The 18582-nt window shown below is 43.7% G+C and overlaps 1 protein-coding gene across 11 annotated transcripts in view; it reads right to left on the bottom strand.

Moving 5' to 3' along the window:
* Window positions 1–4346: 4346 nt before the first annotated feature.
* GPR19 (G protein-coupled receptor 19) overlaps window positions 4347–18582 on the bottom strand; it is a 34858-nt gene continuing 20622 nt past the window's right edge. For 6 of the 11 annotated variants that reach the window (XM_081589274.1, XM_081589276.1, XM_081589278.1 and 3 more), the window contains one exon: window positions 4347–5697. In XM_081589274.1, the coding sequence (XP_081445400.1) occupies window positions 4428–5681 (1254 nt within the window). In that variant the 5' untranslated portion in view covers window positions 5682–5697 and the 3' untranslated portion in view covers window positions 4347–4427. Of the gene's footprint in view, window positions 5698–6923; window positions 7032–18582 lie in introns of all 11 variants that reach the window. The other 5 variants (XM_081589275.1, XM_081589280.1, XM_081589281.1 and 2 more) reach the window with 2 other exon arrangements.

The raw sequence follows: 18582 nt of genomic DNA, 5'->3' as shown, positions 1-18582 counted from the left end.
TCCAGCTGAGCAAAAAGTTCAGAATGGCCCAGATTGTAGGGCTCAAAAAATTAAAGAGGATCTAAGGGAATTGAGACAGGCTGAAAATAAATTTAACTGCCTACTTACCGGGAACACAAGAACATTTACTTTTAGGGAAAGTCTAGGTTACACTGCTGTGGAATCCATGAATTCGCAAATGACAAAAGGAAAAAATAGAGAGGCCCCTGGTGAGTGTGGGTGGTGCAACTGCGAGACAATGGGGTTTTCGAAAATGCCGCCATTTGTAAAATGAGTTTAAAATAATATTTTGACAAGACTTCACGCCTATAAAGGGTATTAATTAGTTTGGAATTTCCTGCAGTGTTTAGATGCTTTGTGTTTTGAACACACTGACTGATTAGTTAATCTGCAGCTGCTTCTGGGTGCTCAGCAATTTTTACTGTCTTGTTGCTAGGAGATGAGGACTTCCCCGAAATCGCCAGAGTGATGGGTCCTGTGAAGAGCTGCTGGGCTCTGCCCACTGGCCACAGTGCCATCAAGTGGTCAATCTGCAAAATGGTGGGACCAAGTTTTCCACAGCTCTAAGCGATGGACATTAGTTTGAGTAGGCTCTGGGAGTTGGTAATGATTAGGGAAGCCTAGCGTGCTGCAGTCCATGAGGTTGCAAAGAGTCAGACACAACTGAGCAACTGAACTGAACTGAATCACAGCTGTCTCAGGTTGGCGCTAGTGGTGAAGAGCCCACCTGCCAATGCAGGAAACGTTAAGAGATGAGGGTTTGATCCCTGGGTTGGCAAGATCCCCAGGAGGAAGGCATGGCAACCCACTCCAGTATTCTTGCCTGGAGAACCCCACAGACAGAGGAGCATAACAGGCTACAGTCCATAGGGTTGCACAGAGTTGGACACGACAAAAGCAACTTAGCACACAAAGGTCATCGCTGTTCCAGAGAATCAGCAGGTTCACTGAACAGTGGACAATTGTTTATTCTCTTCATATTCTTACCAACACAGTGAAGACTTTTTTTTTCTCCAATGAACGCATCGTGCCAAAGCAGCAGGATGGTGAATTTAAAGAATGTTGGACTGGTTGGCAGAAGGCATTGTTTCCCCCTAATTTGACCTCTTTTGGACTTAATTTTCTCTTCGAAACAATGGGGGGTTTGGGTTAGGTCTCCCAAAGTCCCATTCCTTCTACTCTACAAGTCTAATTCTTTGCTTTTTTCACATGTGGTTTTCATAGAGGAGCATAACCTGGAAGCTGATTCTGGTCCAGAAGCTCTAACAGATCTTGCTTCTGTTGCTTCAAAGTGAGTTTGGCAGGTGGCAGCAAGGCTGGAGGGTGAAGGGAGGCACTGTGCCCACCAGGAGAGGCAGAAGTGCCGACCTTTTCTGGCAACTGACTCTCTCCCCACATGCTCAGTGGAGGCCCAGTGGGTAAAATTGTCCTTGCTGAGAACACTGGCCCAGAGCTCCAGCCCTGGCTCCAGGCACCTTGGGGAAACCTGTGAGGGAAGGTCCACGGGAAAGCTGATGGACTCAGAGCAGCAGGCTGGTGGGGCTACTGCTTTCACTGAAGATCAGAAGGAGAAATCCCAATCCTACCTCAAAGGATACAGCCCTGCCCCTTCCTCTGACAGTTTATGGGCACCTGGAATTGGCTCCAGGGAATTGCTCTCCTCGGAACCTTGCTCCCCATCATTAGCTTTCTTGAATTCCTGTTTCGAGGCCATATGAGTCCATATTCATGATGTACCTCATCATGTGCCTGGTAAGAAGATTGGGGTTGTTTTCTTACTCCCCACAATAGCCTGCCTCCCTGTGACTTACCTCTGGTGCTTGGCAGGTAAATATGAGTTATGGTGAATGTTGTTCTTGCATTGCTGAGTGCATGCATGCTAAGTTGCTTCATCTGTGTCCCACTCTGTGTGACTCTATGGACTGTAGCCCTCCAGGTTCCTCTGTCCATAGGATTCTCCAGGCAAGAATACTGGAGTGGAATGCCATGCCCTCCTCCAGGGGAAACTTCCCAACCCAGGGATCAAACCTGCATCTCTTAAGTCTGCACTGGCAGGCGAGTTCTTTACCACTAGTGCCACCTGGGAAGCCCTTGTGTTGCTGGGATTTATGAAAATCTTTATCAGTCTGTACATTACATCCAGTTTCCTCCAAATTCAGGATCAAGTGAGACAACAGGAATCCTAAATATTAAACTAAAAAAAGTACAGTGAATTAACAACATGCTGAGAAAATATAGCTGAATTATCGTAGGTCATGAGACTTTAGAGCTCTTGCTTTTGTGATTTGATTAACTCTATTTGTCATTATTTGGGGGGATTTTTTTTCTAAAAAACTAATCTCAATAAGACTTTGCATAAGATCCTCTCACTGAATCCCACCCACTGGGGTAACTCACAGAACATTAAAGACAAAATAAGAGTTTAGTAATCCTCTAGTCGTTTTCAGTTTAACCGAGACCAAAAATATATACATAAATAAAATTAAATCAAATTTTATTTTTTACAATTTAACTTTTAAAAATAAAAGTACTGCAGGGTCTCTTCTATTTTTTAACAACTCTGAATCATAAAAGTCAAGGGCCAAGTGACATCAAGCTCTGACTCACTTTGTCATTTCTGAGTATCATATGTGGAGGAGAAAGAAAAGGAAGAAAAAATACAAGGTATTCTTTTTATCTGACCTGGTTGATTGAAGGCAGCACCTCCACTTGAACACATCAGCTCTATAATGTTTTGTGGATAGACTACTTTATTGCTCTCATTCTTTGCCCCCCAAAACCAAGCCCAATCGTGTCTTATTTCCCTGTGTCTTTGAGGCAGGATATACCGGTTTATTTCTGATCTCAGATGTTCAGCACCACAAGCCCAGGAACCCAGCGACAGCCAAGGAAAAGGTGGGGGCCACCTCACCAAATTTCTAGGCTCTCCTGTTAAGAACATCATGCTCTCCTAGACCTCAGATTTCCACCCAGGCAGCAGCTGTTAGGCCCACAGAGGTCTGGATGGGCTTGACTGCTCAAGTGTTCCCTAGAGAGACACCTGTCATATCCAAGAAAGAGCCACAGACCTGCAGCTAGGGGACTGAGTGTAAAGACCAGTTCAGCCACACTCCGACTTAAGCGAGTCCCATAACGCTGAGGTCCAATTTCCTCTATAGAACAGAGACGATCATAAGAATATCACAGACTTTTTTAAGAAGATAACATGAGACAATGCAGGTAAAACTGCTAAACTACTGATACTATTATTTGCAATTCTTGTTAACTAGGGTGTGAAAATGCACACCAATCTTATCTGTAATCCTGTTATTGTTTAAACAAAGCATTTTTCAAATGTGCTGGTCCTGGATTTTGAAATAATGGAGACCCGGCAACCAGAGAAGAAAATCTCGCGTTACCTCGGCCAAAGAAGAGTGTGAGCTTGGCCAGGGTATGATCATGTGTCCTGAGAGAGAGATGAGGGGCAGGAAGTACTGGGTGGAGAAACAGCCCCATGTCTAATGTTCAGGAGAAGAAGAAACTGCTCCTTGCCCTTACTGTCCCAGAGTTTGGGGGCAGCACCAGGCAGCCAAAGGTGTCTGCCTGAGTGGCAGAGAGCAGAGAAATGGCATCTGCATGACTCCCTTTGGCATTTTCCGGGCTTGCCCAGCCAGGTTCCCTGCGCACTGCTTGAATTTGACTCAGAAGGGAGGTAAGCATCCTAGACACAGCCTAGATGGGCCTGGATGTGAGGAAAACAGCATGGCGACTTCAAATGCTTCAAGGCATCATCAGCTGGTTTTAAGAGAGAACGAGAATGACAGACAGAAAGAGACAGACAGCAATTAGGCCAAGCAATAAGCTTTCTTTCCCTAAGCATCTTCATTAAAATTCAATCACAGGAGGCTACCCGGGCAAGTTCTAGTATATTCCAACATATGGAGTGCTCTCCAACAGATCTGGACAGAAGGTAATGGTAAAACATAAAATATTAACACTTCCTAAATGTTGCTCAGTAGAAGAAATACAAGTCTCTGAAATGTGTCACACAGATTTGTTTTGGAACAGAAGCCTATAGTTAATAAAAATTCAGTAGGGAGGAGAAAAAGGAAACAGAATGAAATCAGTTTGAATCATCAATCAAAGACTGTTTATGCTTTTTGGACCTAATAGTAAATAAAAAGTCAGAAAGCATTCTTTTTTTTTTTTTAATGCATGTGACTAATATAGTAAAGGGACTGTTGACCATAAATAAGCTCAAGGTGAAAAGCTTCCTCTAAAACAAAAAGCAACTAAAAAACACAAAAACTAAAATCAATAGTGAGTGCATTCTACATAATAAAACATTTCCCTCAGAAAATTGATTGAAAAAATACATAAATAGCTTGTTTTTATAGTTAAACTTTCAACCTCTGGTGCATAATAATAATTGAAAGAATTCTGAGAAATCAGACAAAAGTATTTGGTGGATTTGAATTAATGGGCCAAGCAAGCTTTTTTTCCTTGGCTTCCCTGTCAAATGAATCATAGATTGAGTCTTTGGTTATAGTTTTGGCCGATGGAGGGATTTCTGAGATGCCGACATAGTTTTTTTTGGCCATCCTTGAACTGGTGGTGATAGTATAGGCATTGCTTCGGTAACACTTCATCGAGGACATGCAGAAAGTCTCTTTCATGCCTCTCCTAAAATTGGCATTATAAATGGAATACAGAGTAGGTTTAGAGGCTGAGGAACTAAAGGATATCCACGTGATAGCAGTGAACACAAGGGAACTTTTCTTATAGTCTCGTTCATGGGGGTGCCACAGCTGAGCGACATGAAAAGGCAGCCAGGAGAGCAAAAATAGCAGATTTAAAATGAGGAACATCTTGATTGTTTTCACTTTTGTCCTCGGGACAATGTTCATGGTCCGCCTCACTGTCCGGCCATCAGTGCCGATTCTCCAAATGTATTTTATGACCTTCTGGTAAAATAAGATTATGAGGATGCACGGGATCACAAAGCTCACCAAGAAATGGATGACAGTATAGGCGGTTCCTTCCCAAGAGGAGGGGAGGAAATAGTTGCAGTGACTGTCCCAGCTGGAGCCATAGAAGAACAACACAGGGGTCACAAAGGTCGCCTCAAAGATCCAGGATGCGGCGATCATCTTCTTGGCTTTCTCTCTGGACACCTTGAAGCTCAGCGGGTAGACAATGGTGTAGAACCGGTCTATGCAGATGGACAGGAGCACGTAGACCTGGACACCTGGGGTGAGATACTGAAAGTAGCGCACGGCCCTGCACACGGTGCTGCCCAGGGTCCAGCGGCCGGTGGAGAACTGCAGCAGGACAAAAGGTGTGCTGGCCACGCTGATCAGAAGGTCAGCACATGCCAGGGAGACCACAAAGTAATTGGTGGTGGACTGAGTCCTCCTGCTGCGGTGGATGACCAGACACACCAGGGAATTGCCAAAGATAGAAAACAACCACAGGGCCCCGAAGAAAATGCTGGCTGTGGCCACTTCCCCAGGGTTCGGTCCATACTGTGGGTCTGTTCTGTTGCTCCTCCAGCTGTGCTCTGGGGAGAGCTCCATCAGGTCTCGGCTCGGCAGAGGAGCGGCCGTCTCTGCGCAGCTGTGGTTGTGAAGAGGCACCAGCAGTGTAGGAACAACCAAAGGTGGCTTGCTGTTATCCATTCTGTGAGCAAAAACCATATTCATTTTTCCCCTCTTAGTTCTGGATAAGAAAAGAAGAATGAGGCCTCCTGTTAAAATGGTGTTACAAGGATTGATTCCTAAGGCTAACAATGATTTAGGTGCTTAGGTCAGTTGTCATATGTCAAGGAGGACTTGTGCATTGGTAGGAAAACATGACTACTACCCACAAAAAGTTCCGGCCCTGTTTCTCTTTCATTTTAGGGCTGTTTCAGCTGAGCCCAGCTCAGGGTCTCCCTGGCCTGCCCTCTCTCCTGACCTTCGTCAAATGTGGTGGAACTCACAGAAAGCCCCAGTCCTCACTGACCCTTGTTCCCTTCACGCGCTGGGGACCACAGAGGGGTAGGGATCTCAGATCTGGCTCACTTTTAGGGTTTATCCCCAAATGAAGAACTGCTGGAATTCTGGAAAGCATATGAGAAGTTCCTGAATGTCCTAACACTAAAGTAGTAAGGCTGCAAGGGAAGAAAACTTGGGCAGATGGAAACACAGACATCAGCTATGGAAATAGATAAAAGGAATCTTAATGCAGACTGGCTGGCTACTGGAAAGGACCTTGTCCTCACTTACTGCGGCAATTCCCATTCCAGAAGCATCGTGGAAGCACATGGAGCAAACGTAACACTTTCACGTGAGCCAGAAGTAGCTCCTCATTTAGTGACACAAAAACACAGCCTATTTTTCCCCAAAAGATGATGTGCCACCTATCGATGACATATTTGATGCTACTGTTGTTACTGTGTCATAAAATGACACTGACTGAGAATGTACAAGATATCTCCTAATGAATGTAAAACCAGGTTGCTAGAAACCTTATGGCATTCAGATGATTATAAGCAATCAACTCTAACTTTACCCAGCCTTTAACTTTTTCTTACTACTATTTAGTTAGGGGGAAAAAGTTACATTTTTTAACAGGGAAAAACACTGTATCATTGTGAGCCATTCAATTAAAATTGAGGTAACTTTGGCTGCAGTCAGATCTTGAAGGTTTAATTCGGTTTGAATCTAGTAAGCAGGAAGAGAAAGCACAGAAACTGAATCCATAATAACCAGGGCTGGGGCACAGGGGAGGGCGCCCCAGCAACGGGCTCTGCCTCTTGCCCTTCTCGGGGGCAGCTGTCACTACACCTCACAAAGAAAAGTTTCTGTGGGGTCAAAGGACAGTTCCTAATGACCCATTTTTCCTTGAAGGATATTTGCAGTGATTTGTGGTAGGGAGAAGATGTTAATATATATTGTCCTCACCAAGAAATCCCATTCAACAAAAGTCTGGAGCTCAGGGTGATGTATAAATGGCCAGGTCCATGTTCCCTTGAAGGCTTTTTTTGTCCATGAAGCAGCCCTACTTAATCTCTTAAAGAGAAACATAAGGTAATTAGCCATTTTAATAACTAAAAGACCTTTAAGCATGCCTGGCTGGTTGATAGTAAGTCATAAGACTAGCAACCATACTTTCCATATAAAAAATTAGGACAGTCTGAAAACAGGACATAAGATCTAAAATTAGCACTGTCCTTGAAAATCTGTAATGCATGTGTGTCATCCTTACAAAATCAAAATCATCTTTTCACCTTTATATGTATAAAACCTACAACATTGAAAAAAGAAAAAAAAAAACTAAATTTTTTTTTTAAGATTTAAAGTTTAAAAGGACTGATGCTGAAGCTGAAACTCCAATACTTTGGCCACCTGATATGAAGAACTGACTCTTTGGAAAAGACCCTGATGCTGGGAAAGATTGAAGGCAGGAGAAGAAGGGGATGACAGAGGATGAGATGGTTGGATGGCATCACCGACTCAATGGCAATGGACATGAGTTTGAGTAAACTCCGGGAGTTGGTGATGGACAGGGAAGCCTGTGATGGGCAGGCGTGCTGCAGTCCATGGGGTCGCAAAGAGTTGGACACAACTGAGTGACTGAACCGAAAGCTTAAAAATACAAGAGACAAGCAACATTCCCAGAGAGAAAGAGCTGTTCTAAATTTGTGGGGGAATGCCTGTGGCCTAAATAAAACAGGAGCTGGTAGCACGGGCACTTTTCCGTAGTTCCACACACACTTTGCAGCCTCTGAACTTCCTTCTGCTTCTTTCTTCCTCTCATAGCAAAACTCTGCAGATGAAACTCTAAAATCACCACCACCACCACCACTGATGCGCTGCGGGGGCCTTCTTTTGTCCCTTTCTCCTGCAGCTTTGCAATGAGTGTGTCCGAACCCACCACCCTCCCACACACACACCCTCACACCCACACCCACCCCCACCCCCACCCCCCCCACCCCCCCCCACACACCCCTCCTGGAAACGGGACAAGTCAGGGGCTTCCCTCAGGATCCAGTGGTTAAGACTCCACACTTCCACTGCAGGGGAAGCATGTTTGATCCCTCTTCAGGCAAGATCCCACATGCTGTGGATATGGCCAAATAAGAAAAAGAAATGGGACAAGACAGCCTGAGGAGTTGTTGAGTCTAGGTCTCACCTGACTGATGGCATGACTTTTCTGACTGGACCTAAAAGTGCTGCACCTCTGTTTACTCATTCAGTACACCAAGAAACTATGCTAGGTGCTAGGAAAACCAATGAAAAGTAAGGCCAGTAAAAGGGTAAGTGTATAAATAAGCTGTCTGCCATATTATAACTAAATTCTATAATAATTATAATTGACAGATAAGGAGCTAAGTGGCAGAGAAAAACAGGGATCCAATTTTGCTTGGAAAAGGGAAGAAAAGGAAAGGCTTCACGAAGGAGACCAAGGTGTGAACCAGGGACCTGGAGGATGAAGGTCCCTTCTTCAGGAAGACAAGGGTTTAAAAAAGAGAAAAAAAAAGTCCCAAACATTCCAAGGGAGAGAGATAGCATGTGGAATAACTTGGGGGTCATCCTTCTAGGGCTGACCTTTAGGGGGCCCTTTTCCCCTTCAGTTCAGTTGTTGAGTCGTGTCCAACTCTTTGAGACCCCATGGACTAAAGCACACCAGGCCTCCCTGTCCATCACCAACTCCCAGAGCTTACCCAAACTCATGTCCATTGAGTCGGTGATGCCATCCAGCCATCTCATCCTCTGTCATCCCCTTCTACTCCTACCTTCAATCTTTCCCAGCATCAGGGTCCTTTCCAATGAGTCAGCTCTTCGCATGAGGTGGCCAAAATACTGGAGTTTCAGCTTCAGCATCAGTCCTTCCAATGAACACTCAGGACTGATCTCCTTTAGGATGGACTGGTTGGATCTCCTTGCAGTCCAAGAGATTCTTAGAGGTATAGTTTTCTGCAGACCATACTGCCCAGACCATACAGTCTCTAAATGCCCTACAGTCAAACTGACCTACATTTTTCCTGTGGTTACAATGAGAGGTTACATTTTCTGCATTCATGGGCTGAAATGTAGTCACCCAGTGGATGAGAACATTAACATACGCAGAATGGCTGTGGATCCCTCTTTCATAGAGCACTTTGTTACTCCTTTTCCCGGTTTGTTTTGCTTTAGAGCCACACTGGACATTCCCAGGGAGCTTTACAAAATGCTGATGCTGGGGTCCTTCCCTAGGGATTCTGATTTAATTGCTCTGGGGTGCAGCCTGGGCATCGGGAGATTTCAAGAGTTCCCCAGGTGATCCCAATGTGCAGCCCGGATTAACAATCACTGCTTTAGAATTGCCTCCACATTTCTGTCTTCTCCCATTAACTATGGGGTCCTGGGAAAAGGGCGTTATTCTTTGTCCATGCTCCACAGCTTCCACTGAAGTTCTTTACATTAATAATCGCTTATTAGCTATTGAATGAATTGACTCCATAAAGACAAAGAGCTGAAATACAGGCCTCCTACTCTAGGTGGCTCTGCTAGGAGAATTAAAAGCAGAGATACAAAATCACCGTGTGTGAGAGAGCTGGAACGCTGGTGACCATGGTGATGGGGGAAACATGGCTCCTGACAAGAGCAGGTCAGGTGAAACTAAAGTCACCCAGGTCAACTCTCGTTTAACGGCGAGTAAAGGCAGTTTAGACGACCTCAGACAGCCTCCTGTACCCACTCACAGAAAACATGGTCTGCCATATTATAACTAAATTCTAAAGTAAATGTTAAGAAAGCTCTCCCCTGCTCCATTAATTTGGAAATAAATATATCCGTAAGGGAGTATTTCTGAAATACAGGGGCTATGTAATTAGTAGTTGTGTCGGGGTCATCCATATTCAGTAATTTTAGCAGCAACAGGAAAGCCTTCTTCACCTTTTTCCAGCTCATCCTGTCCCTTCCCAACCAGCCCTGAGACTACCACATGACACACCCGATTGAGTTGAGATTGACGGCCCCTATTAATATATATCTTTATGTATGTATTATCTAAGAGAGGAATTATTCATCTGTTGGGCTCTAAGAGGTGTGTTTTAATATACAGGTGGGGAAAATGGTGGATGACCTGACATGGTATAGAGTTAGGGAGTGCGCGACCTCTGTAATGATGGGACCTTGCGTCTATATATAAAATGATATGTCTGTCACTTCATATTGTAATTTTTATTTTGAGTGCTGTCTCCCCATGTTGGGTTATGAATTCCTTAAGGACAGGGATTGTGTCTTTACTTCTATATCCCTGCAGCACACAGATATTAATAAAGGTTTACTGAATAAATAAATGGGTACATATGTTAAGAAAAATTATCCATTATTTGAAAATAAGGCACAGAGAGCATAGCATAATTTTTTAATAGCATGCTAGGACACTGTTACATGGGCTTCCCCAAGGATTTTTTAATTCTCTGGAAGAATGTATCTGTTCTTGATTTTGCTATTTACAATATGAGTAGCACCCAGACATTACATGTAAACATGCAAATTTGTCTAGTAGAAAAAATAAACCCAAAGGTTATAGATTCATTGCCCTGTAGGACAATAACCAGTTTTGTGCCTCCTGGCAATCTGATACTCACATTATTTAAAGAAACAAACAAATAGCAACACTCCCCCTCAAAATCCCTATAAATATCCATTTATTCAAATGCTCTTGGAAGCAATTTATTATCTCATCGGTTCCCTCAGTAATAAGTTAATGAATTTTTGACATTATGTTCATTTCTATGCTTGAATGAGAATCATGATGAATGAGAACCATGACTTTAACCTTTGGAAAACTGTATTTTGATGGGTATATGAATGATTAGATACTAATAAGAGGACCACAAAAAAGAATCAGAGGGGCACAGATAATAAACTTCACAGTTTGCCGGAGGCTATTCCCAGATAAGTGTATCAATGCTGGGTAGGTTTCTTCCAGACTCAGAAAACCCTAACAACTGATTTATTTTTCCCTCCTGAAACTATACAGATTCAGAGATATTCCCATAATACAGAAAGACTATGGCAAATTAGAATTTTATGTTAAATTTATATATGATTTGGTTGGGGAAAAAATGAATGGAAACATTTTCTGTAGAATCAGGTGTCTGCTGCACCTAAGCAGACACAGCCTGTGGCTAATGAGCAGTGAAATTAACTGCAATGAAGACAGGAGTTATAGTAGTATCAATACCACCAAGAGTTAGTACTTTTTTTGTGTGTGCGCTTATTATCTGTCAGGTACTTCATATGCAGAGCCCTTCCAGAGAGAGAGGTAATGTTATTAGTCCTATTTTTCAAATGAAAAAACTGAAGTTCTTCCCCAAGGTCATACAATTGGAAAGTGGTCACCCAAGACTGCCTTGCTCCAAAGCCCATGCTTTTAACCACCAATGGCACTTCATGTCCCAGGGGAGCCACAATGGGCTGGATCTAAATTTGGAGGGTCAAACTGGCTGTACACAGACTTCTCAATCAAACACGAATATAAAATTCCCCCACAGACTCTTGCAACCCACAGATACATCTGTTCAATATGCTAGCTCAGAAATATGTGACACAGTGAACATTTGGGGGGAAAAAATCACTCCCACTATATACTGCAGGGAGGCTAAGCATCAAAAGTGCAGTAGACATGCTGGTCTGGAAACACAACCTTTCTTCAGAATAAAAAATGTGAGAGTGTTGAAATTTCATTATCAGATGATTGACTGCTACCTTTTAAATGCAGAATGAAAGCAGAACTCTAGACTTCAGTTTGAATCGAAGTGTAGAAAAAGTCTGAACAATTCAGTATTCACCCCAAGCAGGAAATTCTCTTTTAAATTTTAATTGTTGTAATTTAAGAAATATGATGGTGGTAGATATTTTCCTTAAACCTTTCACTGTTTTGTAGGCTAGATTTGCCTACATATGAAATAAGATTGGAACAGAGGTGGGCTGGGACTAGCTTGCATGGGCTCCTCAGAGCACATTCCTTCCCAATTCCAAGTTCAATGACATCATGTTGGCATCATGAATCAGCCAAGGTAGGAACAGTCGCACCATGAGACTGACAAACACCACAAATAGGCTCTTTCCCTGCAGAGCCAGTAGTTACCAGCCCACCAGTTCCAGCAGTTCACAGACCAACCTATCCAAAAGTCCTGAACTTACACACATCCCTGAATTTACAAATGGCTAAGGAGGTCACACAGGTTCTTTGGAAGCTTCCTGAGTTCCTATCTTGCTTCCTGGCTCTGAGCTATGGCTCTAGTGTGGACCCTGAGCTAAGCACTTTATAGAACTATGTAAGGCCCAGGTAGCCACCAGCATGACTGTGGCGGGGGAACAGGAAAACCAGAAAGAGAGAAGATATGTTCTCATAATGTGCCACACAGACAGGGTTGCCAGATGAAACACAGGAAGCCCAGTTAAGCATGAATTTCAGGTAAACAACAGATAATTTTTTAACATAATTATGTCCCGTCCTGTATTTTTATTACCTAAATCTGACAAACCTACACACCTAGAACATAATCTTCTGCTGAGAGACACTTATTTTTCAGCTCACAATATAGGATTATTGCAAAGTGGTTATGTGTACAAGCTTTGAAGCAGACTGAAGTAGGAGTACTATCTCTGTTACTCACTATCTAGTTGTGTGACCCAAAACAAGTTATCTAACCCTCTTGATTCCAGTGTTCTCATCTGTAAAATGAGAATCTGTTCAGTCGTGTTTTTGTGGTCCCATGGGCTATAGCCCACCAGTTTTCTCTGTCAATGGAATTTTCCAGGCAAGAATACTGGAGTGGGTTGCCATTTCCTACTCCAGGGGATCTTCCCAACCCAGGGATTGAACCTGCATCTCTTGCATTATCTGCATTGGCCAGTGGATTCTTTACCACTGTGCCACTTGGGAAGCCCAGAAAATGAGGATAATTAGTCCCTATTTCATTTGATTATTATGACGATTAAATGAGATAATATATGCTAAGGAGTTAAATGAGTTATTACAAGTCAATCGGTCTGGTACAAGACCCTCAGTAAGTGTTATCCTACTATAGTTCTAAAACACACCTAGCTTGGTGTCTGACACATAGCAAATGCTGAAAATATTAGCACTACTGTTAGCCCACAAAAGTCTTCTAAGCCATATGACAAGCAAATTTTAGTAACCACAGCACACATCACACCCTAGAGTCATATTACTAACATTGGTCACATAATTTAGCATTGTTAAGGATGAATGGCTTTTGTCAAGGGCCTGAATACCTCATCATTGACAACACTGCTTTTAAGGGGGAAGTCACTGAGGTCCAAATAAATAAACATAATCTTTCTCCAAGTTTCTTCAAGTTGGGGATTTTTTTTTTTTTGGTGACGTATTTGCCAGATGAGGGCTTCCCTGGTGGCTCAGAGGGTAAAGCGTCTGCCTGCAATGTGGGAGACCTGGGTTTGATCCCTGGATTGGGAAGACCCCCTGGAGAAGGAAATGACAACCCACTCCAGTATTCTTGCCTGGAGAATCCCATGGACAGAGGAGCCTAGTAGGCTACAATCCACAGGGTCACAAAGAGTTGGACACAACTGAGCGACTTCACTTTCTTTTTGCCAGATAAAACTTTTTCCTATACCCTGAACCAAACTATGTATTGATAATATAACTGGATTGACTGTGTCTTTCTCAAAAGCATACAGACTCTATCCTGCTTAAATTATTTCCTTTAGATAATTCTGAATAATTGCAAAAGAACCTCATAATTCCAGTGAAAATCAAGTTTCTTCTCCACTATCTGAGACTCCTGGCATTGTGACTTATAAGCTTGAAATTTCCCCTAATGCCCTTCTCTCTTTCCTCTGGTTATATAATATATATAAGTATTTCTCCATAATATTTCCAGGTCTGTGCCTTTCAATCTGTTTCCCAACTGAGATCAAGCAGTTTCCTGAAATCAGATGTGGCACATTTTCTCTTTGTTTGAATATTGGTTCTGCTTTCAGTGGCTTCTCTGGTGGCTCAGATGGTAAAGTGTCTGCCTACAATGCGGGAGACCCAGGTTTGATCCCTGGATCGGGAAGATCCTCTGGAGAAGGAAATGGCAACCCACTCCAGTACTCTAGCCTGGAAAATCCCATGGACGGAGGAGCGTGGTAGACTACAGTTCGTGGGATCGCAAAGAGTCGGACACAACTGTGCGACTTCACTTTCACTTTCTGCTTTCAAGGAGAACATGATTTTTTTTGAACAGGGAAGGGTTTTCAAAAAATCCTCTTCTAACATCACAAGTGCAGGAGACCTGGGTTTGATTCCTGCGTTGGAAAGATCCCCTGGAGGAGGGGATGGCAACCCACTCCAGTATTCTTGCCTGGAGAATCCCAGGGACAGAGGAGCCTGGAGGGCTACAGTCCATGGGGTTGCAAAGATTCGGACACGACTGAGTGGCTAAGCACACACACAACATCACAAAATATCCCAAAATAATGACATCGCTGGTGAGAAATTCTAGATATCTAAATTTAAGGCACTACATTCTTCTTTTGGAGAAGGAAATGGCAACCCACTCCTGTATTCTTGCCTGGAAAATCCCATGGACAGAGGAGCCTGGTGGGCTACAGCCCATGGGGTTGCAAGAGTCGGATACGGCTTAGCAACTAAACCACCACCACCACCATTCTTCTTTTATCACCTTTACCTTTTTTTTCACATAAATTTGAAAATATTAGAAATAAACAGTCAGTATCCTTGGTGTGATTTCCAGAAATCAGGAGGGCTTCTATCCCCTCTGCTTCTCTCACCATTAGAGCATCATTCTTTTAGGGTCAAAGTCCCATTTTAGTATACATGCTGCTGAAGTGAGCACCAAAGTTCCATTTAAAATGTAAACGCTTCTTAAAGAGTAAATTTTAAAACATATTATCAGTAGAACAGTGGTGATACCTGAGACCCCTTCTATCTTGGAGAGCTATGATCTTAGTGAAAATGAAAACAGAAGAGATGCCAAAAGCAAACACCACAAGGAACAGTCAGGATCTAGAGAGAATGAAGATGGGGTGTTACATTGTGGGAAGGGATGGGTGGAGGGTGAAAGGTTGAAGCTGAAGAAGATAAACTTCACCAACTTGACAGTTCTGTGTGGGTATGGCTGGCACTGGAGAGATACTTGACCCAAAGAAGTCCAACAGAAAGGAGCCCAGACTTCACCCACATGGAGGTTTATGTTGATCACAAGCGGCAATCCTCCCCAAACTCTCCGTAGACCTGGCTGCAGGAGGAAATGTTAAGTCATACCGGCTCCTCTTTGGGGGAATGTATAAAGGACACGATCCAGTATTTCCCACCCCAACAGCCAATTAGTAGGGATCTATGTGGAAGCTTGAATAACACTTCCTGTCTCTCTACTGTTCTCACAAAGTCGGTGGTCAGATAAAATGCAAAAGAAACAAACAGCAATAAACTTCACCCTAAGAAATGACCACTTTGTTATGACTGTATATACATAGCAGTCCTCAATCACACGTTTATCCAATATTTTTTTATCATCTAGGAGGAGCCAGGATTGGGCTAATTGCTGGAGATACAGAAGTAAACTAGAGCTCTCCTCTAGTGGGAGAAACAATATTACATAGCTAAATAAGAAAAAGTACATAATTAATAAATGGTTAGTGTCATGGAGAAAAATAAAGCAGAATGAAGGTCCAGAATGGGCAGGAAAGGGATGGCAAGTAGGTGGTTGGCTGGTTACCCAGTGGTCATTCCCAACACCTCCCCTTCCTTCCTGTCTCCAGAGGCTGACAAGGAAAGATAATCACCTCCTACCAACCCTTGCAGCTAGGGGTGGTCATATCAACATCATCTTCTCTGGCTACTGAGACAAGAGAAAGCCTCCTTGTAGGGTGCTGGGAGGCTCGTGAAAAAAATCTTTCTTAATAAAAGGAAAGGGGCATGTCGGGAGTGTTCTTTCTTATAAGCCTGGCTATACCTCACTTTCTGCCTTTGTAAACTGTCACATAATGATATCAGTGCAATTGGTGGTATCTTATGAGGTCAAAGGAAGTCCTAAGACCCTCAAAGATACCACCCAGTGCTCTGACATTATGGAGCTGCCAGAACACCTGCCTCCAGACTACTTATTAAGTAGTCCTTGACATCGTAAGCCCTTTTGAGTTTTCTGTTCAGTTCAGTTCAGTCACTCAGTCGCGTCTGACTCTGCAACTCCATGAACCGCAGCACGCCAGGCCTCCCTGTCCATCACCAACTCCCGGAGTTTACTCAAACTCATGTCTGTTGAGTAGTGATGCCATCTAACCATCTCATCCTCTGTTGTCCCCTTCTCCTCCTGCCTTCAATCTTTCCCAACATCAGGGTCTTTTCAAATGAGTCAGCTCTTCGCATCAGGTGGCCAAAATATTAGTTTCAGCTTCAATATCAGTCCTTCCAATGAACACCCAGGACTGATATCCTTTAGGATGGACTAGTTGGATCTCCTTGCAGTCCAAGGGACTCTATTTTCTGTTATTTGCCTCTAAATGCAGGGTCTTATTTCAGATAGTCATCAGAGAAGGATTCTCTGAAATGATACTAGAGCTAAAACCCCATTTATAGGAAGCCAACCATGTGGAAATCAGAATGCATTCTAGGCAGAAGGAACAATGAGTCCAAAGGTCCTGGGGCAGGAACAAGCTTGTTATGTGGCTGGAGTATATTAATGTGGAAGAAAATGGTGGTGGTGGTAGTTTAGTTGCTAAGTCGTGTCCAAGTCTTGCAATCCAGTGAACTGTAGCCTGTCAGGCTCCTCTGTCCATGGGATTCTCCAGACAAGAATACTGGAGTGGACTGCCATTTCCTTCTCCAGGGGATCTTCTCAACCCAGGAATTGAACCCAGGTCTCCTGCATTGCAGGCAGATAGATGATTTACCAACTTAGCTATGCGTTTCACACAGCTCAAGAAAGAAAATGGTACCTGATATAATCAGAAATGTAGGCAGGGATCAGGTCACATATAGCACTCTAGGGCACAGCTGTTATTCTTATTGCAGTGAAATCCATTGCAGGCTTTAAGCAATGGACGAATACGAGTATTACCTGATTTGTGTTTTAAAAATACAACTTTAGTTGCTGTGTGGGTGGCTGAGAGTAAAACAGGAGAGAACAGTTAAGAGGCTCTTACAATTACCTAGGTACATCATGACCAGGGCAGTAGCAGTGTAAGTGGAAAAAAGTAGATGGATATTGAAAACATAATGGAGAAAGAGCCACCAAGATTTGCTGATGTGTGATGGGGTAGGGGATGGAGATGATTCCTAAGTTTGAGGATCTGAGACACAGAAAGAAAAAATCTGGGGAACTGGAAATCAGCAATTCTATTTTGGCTGAATTAAATTCCTACTGGATATTCAAGCAGAGCTATCCAGGTGGCACCTGGATATATAAGTTTGGAAAAATGTCTCTTCAGATTCTTTGCCCATTTTTATTAATTCATTCATCATTCCATAAACATATTGTAAGATCATACAATGTGCCAGAACATACTGTGCTAAGAACTGGATATACAATGGCAAACAAAACTGTGTCCCTACCCTCATGAAGGTCATAGTCTAATTAGTTGTGGAGGGGTGGAGAAAATAGTAAGAAATAAGCACAAATAAAGATAGTAAGTTGTGGGCTTCCCTGGTGGTCCAGTGGTTAAGAATCCATCTGCCAATGCAGGAGACATAAGAGACTCAGGTTCGATCCCTGGGTTGGAGAGATCCCCTGGAGGAGGGTACAGCAACCCACTCCAGTATTCTTGCCTGAAGAAGCCCATGGACAGAGAAGCCTGGCAGATTATAGTCCATAGGATTGCAAAGAGTCAGACACGACTGAAGCGAGTTACCACGCATGCACGGGAAGATCCCATATGCTGCGAGGCAGCTAAGCTTGTGCACCATAACTACTGAGCCCATGTGCTAAATCTATTGAAGCCCACACTCCCCAAAGCCTGTGCTCCCCAACAAGAGAAACCATTGCAACGAGAAGCCCGTGCACCCCAACCAGAGAGTAGCCCCCACTCTCCAAGACTAGAGAAAGACAGCAACAAAAAACCCAGCACAACCCCCAAAAAAGACAGTAAGTTGTTAAAAGTTGTATGAAAGAAAAGAGCTATTGTAAGAGCTTGGCAAGAGGCCCCTTTCTTGGGCTTCGAGACTGGGGAAGCCATGGAGGCAGGAGAAGCAGGGACAGAGGCCAGGGTCCTCTACAGTAGACTCGCCAGGACGCCTGCTGCAGACAGAACACAGGCCAAGGAAATCCGGTCGCCACTGGATCCCCAGCTTCCTTCCAGATCCGGAACAATGTTTCAGGCTCCTTGGGGCCTGGTCTTAGGACTGCTCTTGTGACAGGCTGTTGTTATTAAGGTGACTCAGAATTCTTTGCCCTATCACATGGGGGCAGGGAAAACAGAAAGGAGTGAGTGGGGCCTGGAGGGGCAGAGTACTTCTGGGCACTTCCTTTCACTCTGGTACCACAGAGGGGCTCCCCGTTCTCCCTCCCCACTCCCCATTATGTGCCCATCAGGTGCTCTTCGAGCAAAGAGAGGTAAGGAATCAGGGAGGAGA

Source organism: Giraffa tippelskirchi, chromosome 4, assembly GCF_054371585.1.
Source record: "Giraffa tippelskirchi isolate mGirTip1 chromosome 4, T2T-mGirTip1v1.2.pri, whole genome shotgun sequence".
Lineage (NCBI taxonomy): Eukaryota > Metazoa > Chordata > Mammalia > Artiodactyla > Giraffidae > Giraffa > Giraffa tippelskirchi.
This window is presented reverse-complemented; position numbering and strand designations above follow the sequence as displayed.